This window comes from Oryzias melastigma, linkage group LG15 (assembly GCF_002922805.2).
Source record: "Oryzias melastigma strain HK-1 linkage group LG15, ASM292280v2, whole genome shotgun sequence".
In the NCBI taxonomy this organism is placed as follows: Eukaryota; Metazoa; Chordata; class Actinopteri; order Beloniformes; family Adrianichthyidae; genus Oryzias; species Oryzias melastigma.
The window spans coordinates 15,305,798-15,319,083 of NC_050526.1; the positions used below are offsets into that span (position 1 = coordinate 15,305,798).

Below are 13,286 nucleotides of genomic sequence, written 5' to 3' on the forward strand. Positions count from 1 at the left end.
CTCAATCCAATATTTTCAAGGAAAACGTTTCATACAAACATGATCCTGATGGGAATCCCAGCAGATCCACTGTGAATCCCAGCAGATCCACTGTGAATCCCAGAAGATCAAACTGAAGACATGTTCTCCATCTCCCAGCTGCTTAGGACAGAGACCGTTCTCCTCCATGTCTCCTCCATGTCTCCTCCATGTCTCCTCCATGTCTCCTCCATGTTTCCTCCATGTTTCCTCCATGTCTCCTCCATGTCTCCTCCATGTCTCCTCCATGTTTCCTCTATGTCTCCTCTATGTCTCCTCCATGTCTCCTCCATGTCTCCATGATGAAGACATTCCTCTAAAAAGCAGAAACACATAAATGTTTTCACTCTCAAGATGTTTCAGCTCCAGCTGAAGAGTTGAATCTTTTCACACAAACCTCTGAAGTTCTGAAGTCTCTTTGAACTGTACCCTAAGATGATGAACTTTTTATACAGTTATTCTCTGATGACCAGCCGCCCCCCCACTTCAAACATGATCTCACAGTCGATGACGTATATAAAGCAAATTGGGCCTAAAATTACATTTCTGTGAATCAGTAGCAGATGGAAAAGTCTTGTTTGAAAAAGATCGTATTTGTGACATAGAAAAATGCTGGGCGGAGCTACAAGCTCTCTGCTCCACCCCCTTCTGATGCAGACCAATAGATCCATGAACGTCTTTGTTCTCCTGGTCTGAGCTGGAATCTGGATCAGAACCGGACGGCTGGACAGAAACCATGTTTCTGCTGTTTCTGTTGAATCTCTAATGGTAGGTTGGGGTTTTGAGGGGCTGTAAGATAGTGGGAGAGAATGTAAACAGAGAGCTCTCAGCAGCAGGGTAGGGGGAGGGGAGGGGAGAGGATTTACTCCCTTCCAACAACCTAGAGGTGAATTTCTGAACTCCTAGAAAACGATGCAGGTTTTCAGATTTCTGCTAAAAACGTCTTTATCATGAAAAGATCAGTTTGGAAATTAGTCAGAAGATGATCGGGACTTTCAAATGTACATTTTTCTGTTTTTTTATTATTAAATCTCTCCTTTAATGAGACGTATTCATCACATTAATGTGTTAAACTTGGACAAGAGTTTCCATGAGGTGATTGTTACAGCAGCTCTCACTGGGTCCTCTTTAAGATTATTCTCAGAATGTTTTGACAGAAAAATAAGGAGTCAGTTTGAAAAAATCTGTTTTATTGGGTTAAACTGATCTATGCAATTTTTGATATTCATTTTTATATATAAGGATTAGAGTTTATTTGTTTATTTATTTGCATTTATACATCATATTGCAAAAAATAGGTCTAGAAATCCATAAAAAGTTGGTGCAGGAAGAGTCAAAACGCTCATATTAGAGCCTCTACCTAATAAAACTTCAAAGTCTAAACTAAATCACGTTGTTCTGAAGCTGCTCGTCTTTCAGCTGCTCGTCTGCTGCTCCACTGAAGACGATGAAGAGTCTGACAGAAAAAGCTGCTGCTCAGCGCCGTGGACTCGAGTCCAGGAGGTTTTGGGTCACTTCATTGGAGAAATGAGGCTGTTTTAGTCAGATGGCCCCCCCCGGAATGACGGTGGAGGGTAGATACGGGCCGGGCAGGACGTGACGTGAGCCAGGACCTGCTCAGGGCGCCGCGGCGGCCCATTGACCAGAAAGAACGGTTTTCCTGTGATTGAGCGCGTTTGGCAGCGGTTCCCTCCGAGGACGAGGGTTGGCTGGAGCGGACGCAGGTTTTCATGCGTGGATGAGCGCTGGCCTCTGACAGGAGCAGGAAACACAGATGTCTGCATCACATTCACTCCTGCTCGCTGTTCTGACGACAGATCTGACAAATCAGACTCATAATCAGTGTGATCGAGTCTTTTTGCAGCTTTAACGTTCTGAAAGTCTGCAGAGGTCATCACAGAGGTCATAAAGGATGAGTGTTTATGACCTCTGACCTCTGCTGCTCCAGACGCTTCAGATTTACCTTTTTAAAGACCCACCCTGATGAAAACCATGTTAAAGTGTTTTAACGAGATGATCGGAGTGGCACGTTAAATCGTGCGTGTCTGCAGCAGCAGGTGAGGGGGCGGGGCCCTCAAGGACAGGAAGTGAAACTTGGACTTTTAGGACAGTTCCACGCTTTTTGGGCCGGTCCGGATCCTTGGATCCTCCTCTTCGTTTGACTGCTCATCCGTCTGGTTTGGAGAGAGGAAGGAGGTGAAACATGTAAAGGCGAGCTGTAGCTCCTGTCCCAGACCACACCACTGGGGGTCAGGTAGGAGGAGTCAGACGATGACCCTCAGTCGGCTGCAGAAAACCTCCAGCTCCAGCGGTGTCTGTGGAGCGTCTGCAGAGACTCCGACCCTCTGAAGATCCGGAAAGTCATCAGGCTTTGGAAGTATTGGCTTTCCTGGCCTGAGGCGCCGCTCCAGGGCAGCTCGCCGCTCAGATTAGACCCATTAGCTGGAGCCGTAATGAAAGGAAATCGTTAAAGCTTTAATGAATCTCATCTAAATGTTCAGGTGCTTCACAGCCGTAATTGTTTTCCAACAGTTTTCACGCTCAGTCCCGACCCGGCTGCTCCCAGACGGCGCCCCCCCCGTCTCAGTCATTACTGCTGCTGTGTTTGTGTTTCTGCTCGGGGCGCTGGGTAAATACCTTTGCAGGAGCGCGCTTTCTCCCGCCGTCCTCCTCCATTACCTCCTCTAATGACGTTTACTCATCTGCTGAGAGGAGCCTCCACTCATCTCCTCTGTCTGACTCTCCTGCCGAAGCACAAACAGAATCACATCCACTGACCCCCCCAGCAGAAAATGTCACTGAATCATGGTACAGATGTGTCAAAAGTTAGTAGAAAACTTTGTTTTTAAGTAAAAAAGTGAACTAAAGAACAGTAAATGGACTGTGTGACTGACGGGGATCTGGTTCTGATTGGATCTGGTTCTGATCGGACCTGAGATCATCAGACCGGATGTAGAATGAGCAGAAAATGTGTGGATTGTTTGCCATTTGTAAAGTCTCCACCGACAGTATCCACGGCTAACGTACGCCGTACGGTAGAAGGAAGTGTTTGTTTCTTCTACTGACTTTGAGATGTGTCCCCCCCCCCATTCTGATCACATTTAGTACAATTCAATTCATTTTGTACCAAAAGAGTGGAGTCGATTTTTTGTTTTGGTGAAATAGTTTTGGAAATTATTAGAATATTTGCTCTGATTAATGGGATTTCATTTTGGTTTGTTAAATTTACATTTGATGCACCAACAACAGTAAAGTTATATGTATTTCTATTTAATCACCTACTACTGCTACATTTGCTGCATTGAGATGATCATATGTGGCAGGGTGGCTCTTATTTTGAAAGGCACTCACATAAACTTCTGCCAGAAGAAAAAAAAGGACATTTCTTTTATTGTTTGTTTTATTCATGAAAAATGAACAACCGTTAATTTATTATGATAGTAACAATAGCATAAATACAATACAACACATGAATAGCACTGCACCAAACAGAAGCATAGATAGATAAATAAAGAATAGAGAAGCTTCAAACTTGTAGCAGCCCACTAGTAACTAATTCTTTAATTTTAATTCAAACATGTTAATAGTGAGATACATGCAGTTATCACAGAGTGTTATATGTGGTAATAATAACAATGATAGAAAATCTTTTATTTTGAGTCTTTCAATATTAATCTAAACCCACAAATCCTCAGCAGCTGTTATCGACCACCAGGGCCGGTTTATTCAACCAGTTTCCCTCACAGCAGAACTCTGTGACCCGGTAGACTCGGACATGGTCCAGCATGCAGTGGGTCGGCCCTACACCATGTCTTTAACCAAACATGCCTGTAATAGTGAGGAGATGCTGCAGTGTGTCTGTGTCCTCTACAAACGTTGCTGGAGGCTTTTGTGGCACAAACCCTTTGAAGGAGCTGGTTTTCACCGCGGCTCGGGTTCTGAAGCCGAGCGCCGCGACCCTCGTCTCTGCGCTTCAGCCTGAAGGCCGACGACACTGTAGAGATCTTACATGAGGACCTCTTCACTCATCAGTACGTCACATTTACCGAACATTTCATCTCCTTTGTAGCATCTTCAGGTTTTTGCTTTTTTCTCCAACGACACTCAGAATCTCTTCTCTGGGTTCTGTCTTTGCTGTAATTCTCTCCTCGGTTTGTTAAACTCTTCGTCTGAACTAAGACACGTTTATGATCCACGACGGTGATTTTCTGCTGCTTCACTTGTCCAGTCGGCCTGAAAGCACAGAGACCGGTCAGAGTTTCAGCCCTGTTTCTGTGAAGCAGAGGCTGTGCTTCCTCGGCTGTTTTCTGCATGAAAAGTTTCTGTTGTTTTGCAGCTGATTTGAACCTGAAGCCAGCGTCTGTTTGTGTTGCTCAGCTGTATTTGACATTCCAAACACACGAGTCTTCTGGAGGAGCTTGTTTATGGACAGATTCAAATATGCATCAAGTGGGTCTAATCTCAGTAGAGCGTTCTGCATGTCGTCGCCGTTACAGCATCTACCTACACCTGCTCCGTTCCTCACGTCAGGTTTGACACAGAAAGGAGTTTGGAAAGATAATGGATGAAAGGTCAGAAGGTCTGAAGGACTCTGACAGGAATGAGACGTTAACGTGGTGAAAACAGGAAGTCAAAGGAAACAGAAATACACAGAAACCAGGAGAGGAACGTTGGTGAAAACAGAGACGTAAGAGCTGCAGGCGGGGACAGAAAGACTAATGCATTTAAAGCAGGAGGAACACGAGGAAACAGAAGATAAAAGCTGAAGGAGATAAGTGGAGGAGCAAGAAGGAAAAAGGTTTACAAGAAGGACCAAACCGCAGACGACGGACCGACGTCCGCTCCGTCTTCTGATTCTGAAGTCTGACTTTAGCTGGAAGTGCAGCTGAAGCTCAGATTCAGCTTTTACTCATTTGCTTATTCAGACACGCAGGAAGGAGGAAAATCACGACTTTTCAGCAGAAAAACAGCTTTTCTGTGATAGAGCTCCAGATTCTACTGGTGACTGAATCTGAGGAGGAAATATTGGATCAAACTAGGAACTTACCTACAGCTAGAGAGGAGGAAGGTTTTAAAAATACCAAATATTAGTTTGAGGGTTCAGATTGTAGAGTACAAAAGAATGAAGCTTATCAGATCAACAAATGTTATAATTGGTAAATAAAGAAGTAAAAAATACCTCAAGACGTCTACATTTATTTGGAAATGAACATGTGTTTTAAGTATAATTGAATGACTAAAGAAACAAAAAAATAATGAAAATTACAAACTAAAGGGACCAAAAATATATAAATTTTCAGAATAAAGCTATAATTGATCATGTTGCTGAAATGAACTCTTTATTTTAGTTTCCATCCATCCATCCATCTTCTTGGCCGCTTCTTCCCTTTTGGGGTCGCGGGGGTGCCGGAGCCTATCCCGGCTACTGAAGGGCGAAGGCGGGGTTCACCTGGACAGGTCGCCAGTCCGTCACAGTTATTTTAGTTTGTATCTTTTAAAGTGCAGAGTAGTAGAAAAGATACAAAATTTAAACAACAGGACTCAAAAAAATCCAGAGAGTCCAGTTTCTGTCAGAAGATGAAACGTCTGAAAGTTCATTGTTTTTGAAGGATTTGGATCCTTTTAGTCTTTATTGTTGAGCACAAACCAAATACATAACAAGGATTCATGAAAAAGAAAGTCAAGTTCAGAGCAGGGAGAGGCAACAACCCCAAATGGTTTATTCAAGCCCCCCCCAAAGAATCAAAATGATCAAATAGATATCTGTCACATAAACATGTATATTTTTAAAAGATAGGAGTGTCAATACATGGATTAGTTGTTCACACGGATCAGGATTTGTCTAAAAACAGCAATAAAATCCAGTTAATAGCAGAAAACATAAATATAGCATCTATAAAATAACATTATTGGGATACAAGTGAGAAGCATTTTAAAGACCGTATGACTCATGACCAACACAGTTAGTACAGAACATATTCAAACAAATGGAAGGAAGACTCAATGTGAAACAGAAATGAGATGATTTTTAAAGATCTTTCACAATAGAATATCAGATTTTTCTGGCATAAGAGAATTCATTCCAAAGTTTTGCTGCCAGAAATCTAATTGACTAATTAAAACTCACCTGGAGAACTGAGGAACTGAGGTAAATGAAGAGCATTCACAAGAAGATGTAAAGTTTGCAAATGAGTTTTTATTTGTTTTGATTAAATCCAAACCCTGTTGAAGAAAAATCAACGGTCACATTTAAGGAAACAAGAAAGTGTGGGCTGGTTTGAATAATTCAGTGCATGTGGCTGAGCGCGCCAGCTGCTGCTCTGCAGGAGCTGCAGAATCTGTTGGTTTTATGTTTGGCTGCATCTGCAGCATCTCACCGCTTCAGTTTGAAACGTACTTCCTGCATCTGTAGAGCTAGAAGATTAGATTTGATGCACTTGAAACGCTCAAAATCTATTGTCAGTTCATTTACCTTTTTCCAAGCTTGTAGATCCAGAATCTACCCGCTGGCTCCTTCAACATTTAGCTTCCCTGCTATATTTATTGTTTGCTAACTTCAAATCAAAGTCTCACATCTGCATCACAATCATTGTGTTCATATAAACACCACCAGTTCTCTAAATGTGGAGCGTCGTCTTTGGGTTTGACTCTGGTGTTGAAGCCAAAGTCCGTCATGAGAATCAGCATCTGAGTGACATCCTCCTGTCAGTGTGATGAGCAGCTGTATGTAGACTGTTGACAAACTACAGGAAGTTTACATCCTCTGATGAACTCCAGTGGATGTAGTTCAATAAAGAATTCACCATTCAACCATCGACTGTGGACAATTCAGTCGCCATTTATACCAAACGAACGCCGCCATGTTGGAGCCAGCCGTCGTCAGTGAGCATGGGTCTGAGTCATCGTTTCTATGGCAACCACTCTGACCAATCAGGAGTGAGGTTGTTGGGAGGCCACGCCCCTACCACTTAAAAGCGGTGTATTAGTCAATCAAATGTTTCCCATGAGACCACCCAGTTTTACTGAGATGCCTGATTAACGTTTATGAATAACTTTGAATAAAATATTAAAATATCAGAAGATGTTAAAGTATATCAGAGCCAGAATGACTGATAACAGCCGGTTATTTCTACATAGAAGTCTATGGGAACCAACAGGTACTTCCTGTTTGGAACGCCAGGAGGGAGGAGTCACTGAGTCCAGATCTCAAATACAGTCCGTGCTCAAAAGCAAACGTTGTTTTTAGACTGAAACAGAAGCTTGAAGAGATCGATCTGGTGATCTTTACTGATCCTCATGGTGGCGTCTGTCGATGATCCGGATCCAGTATTTCTGCAGAGGGGGGTCTGCTGCCGGGAGACCCCCCTCAATATTTACTTGGAGTGGTCTTTGTGTCTCCTGTCCACAGACCGTCCTGCTCTGACTTTGAAGGTGTTGTCTGGCTCCGCCCACAGCGCCCCAGATGAAAGGCTGGGGTTTGGGGGGGACCCCCCCCTGAAAGCCGACTCTGTTTTCCCTGACCTGCTTTAGTGTGAGGAAAGTCTCAACCATCACAGAGGCAGATACAATAACCCGAGCCCCCCCCCACTCTCCCCCTCCCTCTGCACACTGACTGTACAGCCGTGCGGGGGGGACAGGTAACCCACAGCAACCCCAGCCAGCAGCCAGAATGAGTGTGGCAGCTGTCCAGGACCGGGGCGGCCTGCTGGGGCTGTGTGTGTGAGGGGGGTGTGCATGTGCATGTGCATGTTTGTGCACAGACGCTCAGCTCACAGCGGTTCATAAATATTCTTTAAAATAATGGGCGCCATGGTGGCTCACAGAGCGGAGGCGTCGTGTACGCTTACCTCCAAGCGTGTGCACGAGTCTGGTTTGACTGCATTCTTTCACGTGCACGTCTGTAGTGGAGGTGACGCTCATGCAGCCGCTTCTGCATGAAGACGTGCACGTGAACTCTCAGACGTGCACTCATGAAATCCTGATCTGGGTGTCAGCTGAAGAGAAGCTTCCTAAAGCAGAAGTTTGTTTACAAATCTGATGCTTTAACCTTGAAATGTCATGAAATGATATTAATAAACTTTTTAAAATCAGACGTTTTGTGTTGATATTTTGCATGAATCTATGAAAACCTTAAGAACCATCATCCAGCTGCTGAGCAGCTGTTGGCGGGCTGAGCAGTTCCACGGTTCTGCTGCAGAATCCTCATCCTGTTACCCAAAGATGGAGGCAAAGCTGCAGCTCCTGAGGAGCTCTGTCCTCATGAAGGAGCTGCAGCTCCTGAGCTGTTGAACCCTCAGAGTCCGTCTGAGTCTGAGAGTGAAGTTCTGCTGGAGCTTCTGTCAGTCAGAGGAACACTCATCTTCAGCATCACTCTCTGGACATTCTGCAGCTCTAAGCTTTAAAACCATCCATGTCAAAATGTTCCGTTTTTATGTCAGAATTTCTCCGTTTTATAAACTTTGAAGTTTTAAATTCTCAAACAGAATGTTTGTTCTCTTTAGAGCTGAGATGTTTAACAAACGAACGGCTGCAAAGATCATTGAAATGGTTGATAATTCTTTCTAATTATCTACCTTTAAAACTCAGTCGTATAGATCTTTTTTTGCTTTGATAGACTTTTATATTTTTGTGTTTTTTTTCTCCAACTCCAGTTTTATCCAAATGAATGAAGATTTAGAGACAAATATTCATCATTTATCCTCACAGTTTTAGCAGCTGTTATTCAGTACCGTGAAAGCGTCCTCCTGCCAAACTTCCAGACTCCTTCCTGCAGTCCGTCGTGGATCTGAGGAGCTGCTTCCTGCAGGTGGACGTTTGCACACATACCTTCACACAGATGTCTGCCGGCTCTTTTCACGTCCCGCTCACCGGGCAATGGTTCTTTTGTTTACCGTCAGCAGGAACGCAGAAACGCCGGCGATCTCTGCGGCGTGAAAGACCAGAAAAAACAAACATCTCCTTCAAATCCGTCGTTGTTATGAACGTGTTTCATGGAACCTGTGGGGGGATTTGATGGTGTCTGGTGTTCATGAAAGCTTCTATAGAGATGTATTGTTGGTTCTAATGCTGCTGCAGCTCAGACTTCATTAATTAGTCTGATCCCTTCAGTCATTATGTGCAGCATTCATTCTGTCATTTCAGTGGTTAATGTGCTCGGACACATGGAAGGGACAATCATGTTATTGTTGAACGTGTTCATGAAAGGAAGCAGCTGATCGCAGGTGATGCTTTTGAAAAAGCACTGATGTTTGTCTGAAAGTTTCCTGACTTTTAAGTGGAATTTCCTTCATTTCCCAGGAAAACTCTGGATCCAGGTTTAGAGAATAAGTGAAACATGTGAAGATTCAGGAGATTTCTCCAAATATTTCAGGTTTAGAGACTCATCGGCTCTGAAGCTCCAGATGGTGATGAACACATTGGTGTGGAACATTTTATGAAGATGAAAAATAAAACTGGGAGTAGACACACGTCAATGTTTTAAAGACGGTGGATTTATCACAGGAAAGATCGTGCCGCTTTGCGTCCATACTTTGGACGTCTGAACAGCTGATGGTTCATGGAGGAGGCGGAGCTCCAACTAAAAGCAGCAGAATGCAAACGTTTTATTGATAAACATGGCAGAAAGATTATTGAAACATAAATCCAGAATAGATCATTTCGGGATAGTATTCAAACCTGACAATCATTTTCTACTTTCCTTAATGTCTCTTTCATAGCAGTCAGTCGACTTTCATTGTTTTCTACTTTTAGTCTGCCTTGGCCTAAAGTTATAACTTTATTCTGTCCCTTCTGAGGTCATCTGTTGTTCCTCGGCTGGTTTCATCTCCAGATGAGATGTGTTCTGTCCTGGTTCTTTTACTCAGCAGTTCTTCAGTCATCCTTGTGTTTCTGAAGAGCTTTAAAGTGAGAGAGGATAAGATGTTCATGCACGGAGCTGCAGGACGTTCAGGTCTTCTCTGCTGATCCGGACCTTAAAGAACCGCTCCAATAAAAATGGGGTTTTGGTGTTTTTAACGTGTTCCTGTGGCATTTTCTGTGAGGAAAATCAAGTTTAAAACTTCATTTCTGAGCATCTCTTTATTCGGATGAATCAGGAGCAGAAATGAAACAACACATTTGTGGATAACTCTGGTATCTGATATTACGTGTTAGATTGAGGATGGGAGGGGCTGTAAGCTGGCGGAAGAGTGTAAACCGGAATGCTCTGCACCGATGACTCCGCCCACAAGCTGGAGGGGAATTTCTAATGAACTCCTGCAGAAACTATGTCCTAGAAATCAACAGCTTTTAAGATTTTGGCCAAAAATGGCAAAAACCTCTGGGAACGCTTTGGAACCAGATCAGAAGATGATCGGATTTAATGAGGCACAGAGTCCTTTCTAAACCTGCAGAAGAAAGGGAAATCTTCTGGTTTACACGAGGGAAGCAGCACCGTTATATCCCTTCAGAGTGTAGGTCTAAAAATGACAAAACCACAGACTTCCATGTTCATCTTTCACTATTGAAAATGTGAAAATCATTTTTTCTAATGCAGTTGTTGCCTCTGAGAATATTGTGGATTTCAAGCTTTCTGAATGTCAACAAGTGAAGTTTGAGTTTTTCTTTCAGTTCCTAACAGTAACGCTGTTACAGCAGAAACATCAGCTGTGAACCCTTTCCTCTGGTTCTTCCTCTCTGCAGGCTCGGGCGCCGCTCCTCCGTCAGATGGCGTTCTGCCTGGCTGAGCTGCACCTGTGGTCCACCGAGAGACCTCAGCACGCCAAAGGTCCGCCGCCTTCGTCTATCTCCCATCAGGAAGTCTTCCTCTCTCACTCTCACTGCTGTTTCTGTCTTCTTCTGTCATCACTTTGTCTCCTCCGTCTTCACCTCCTCCGTCTTCACCTCCTCTGTTTGACTTTCTCCTCCTCTCCTGGCTTTGCTTCTCTCTGGACATTCCTCCTTAGGCTGTATTTGTTCAGCGTTTCTGAGACCACACACGCTCTCTGACTTCAGAGACCCGGTTCTGTTGCAGTTCAGATCCTGCATGAGCAGGAGGTGTTTCTCCTGCCTGATTGGAATCATGTATCAACTGTGAGATTTGATGTTGTTGTCAGTTTGCTGCTCATCACCTATCAGAGCATCTCTGCTGTCAGACGGGAACGTTGTTTTCCTCTTTTCTCCTCCGTTCAGTCCCGTCTGTTCCAGTCGGCTGAGCCGTCACTGCAGATAGTGTGTGTGTGGGGGTGTGTGCGTGTGTGTGTGCGTGTGTGTGCGTGTGCGACGGTGACATATCCCTGTTTGTTTGTGTTTTATTTGCGTCTGTGTCGTCTGCTATCTCAGAGCGCCGTGTGTGATACATCAGAGACCTGTTCGCCGAGGCGGGACGTTTTCTCATCACCTCCTGCGTCACACGTCCCTCCAAAAAACAGCTCCAGATCCAATTTAGAGGACTGTCGAGTTGTGGGACGGGTTGTGACTCTGCTGGACGGGGAAAGCGTAACATTAGTCTGTGACTTCAACCAGAAATCAGGTTTCAGACCAAAAAATGATCCGTTACAAACAGGCTGATGCATTCTGGGTCACGAGGTCGTGAGATCAAAGTATCTGATCAGCCTCTCAAACACTGAGTGTCATAAGGAGGGAATGTACTTTAGTACTTAGCATGTTCTGCTTAAAGACCCTCTCTGACCATCTTCTGTTTTCAAATCATCGTCTTTTCATTATAATGATCCTGTTTTTAGACAGAAACTAAAAGATCTGTAGTTTTCTAGGACATAGTTTCTGCAGAGCGGCAGTAGCTAGCTTACAGCCCCTCACCTCCCCAACAGCAGCATCATTTTTATCCAGCCGTCCAGTTCTGATCCAGATTCAGACCAGGACAACAAAGACGTTCACGGATCTATCTGTCTGCATCAAAGTGGGGCGGAGCAGGGAGCTTTTGGCCCCGCCCAGATTTTTTTCTGCATAAAAAAATACAATATTTTTTTGTCTGCTCCCGGTTCACAGCAATTTAAAAAAGAAAAACTCAGAAATGCAGTTTTATTCTCAGGCTGGACTCAGATAGATTTGATCCACTTGAAGTGATCCCGAGTTCGTTTCCCTGATAATCCAGAACAAAGTTTCAGTCTGAACACACAGACGAATCCTGGACCAGGAACCGCCCTCTGACCCCCCAGGAGGTCTGGGTTTGTGTTCAATCGGACTGAACTTTTGTTCGCTCTGAGTTCCATCAGTCTGAATACAATCCACGCTCGGAGAGGAACAATTGACCCAAACAGCCACCGTAGCCGGTCATTAGTGGACAAACGTGGAGCAGCTCACTGACATGGACGCAGGCTCAATAGAACTTTAACGTGACACATCTATCGTAAACTCGTATCAGCGCTCCTTCGTATCCGCCGTCTCCATGGTAACGTCGACCTAAACATACATTCTGACTAAATGAATTTTACAAACTCTTTTAAGGAAATATTTATAAAGTAACCATTTGTGGTCTAAAACATCATTTTTGTTCATTCTTTCTTCTTCTGAAATAACATGTAATGCTATAGAACGATCGCCACCTAGTGGTCAGACTGAAACGTCCTCCAGGAGAAGCAGAACAATGTTCACAATGTTAATGATCTGAACATTTTAGTTCTCCTGACTTATGTCCTCCATCATCAGAAACAGGTTCAAACATCAGGTGGAGGTCTGGAAGAGTTAGTGAAACGTCAGTAATCACATGATGAAAAACAGGGAGGGAGAAGAGGGGGGGTGTTTGTGTTTGTGTGTTTGTGTGTTTGCGTGTTGGTGTGTTTGTGTTTGTGTTTGTGTGTTTGTGTGTGTTTTTATAGTGTGTGTGTTTTTATGGTGTGTGTTTGTGTATTTTGTGTGGGGGTGTGTTTGCGTGTTTGCGTGGGTGTGTGTGTGTTTTGTGTGCGTTTGTGTGTGTTTTTATAGTGTGTGTTTGTGTATTTTGTGTGGGGGTGTGTTGGTGCGTGTTTGTTTGTGTGTGTTTGTGTGTTTGTTGGTGTGTGTTTTGTGTGCGTGTGTGTTGGTGCGTGTGTGTTGGTGCGTGTTTGTTTGTGTGTGTGTGTGTTTTGTGTGCGTGTGTGTTGGTGCGTGTTTGTTTGTGTCCTCCGTCAGCTCTGCCGTGAATCTTTGCCGTGGCCTCAGGAGCAGCGATAAAGAAACGATGCGGCGTGCGAATCTCACAGCCGCTTCTTATGGTTTGGACCTGCAGGAATAACACGTGCGCTCGGCTCAGCACTTTATGTGCATGTGTGCATGTGAGCGTGCATGTTTGT

At 44.1% G+C, this 13,286-nt stretch overlaps 1 protein-coding gene across 10 annotated transcripts in view; it reads left to right on the forward strand.

Moving 5' to 3' along the window:
* Positions 1–13,286, forward strand: part of LOC112161615 (WD repeat containing planar cell polarity effector) — a gene marked incomplete in the record, with an annotated part of 80,745 nt that overhangs the window by 5,500 nt on the left and 61,959 nt on the right. For all 10 annotated transcript variants that reach the window (XR_002921913.2, XR_002921914.2, XR_004949128.1 and 7 more), the window contains 1 exon segment: positions 10,699–10,783. Coding sequence is in view for 4 of the 10 variants with exons in the window: in XM_036215378.1 (XP_036071271.1) it covers positions 10,723–10,783 (61 nt within the window).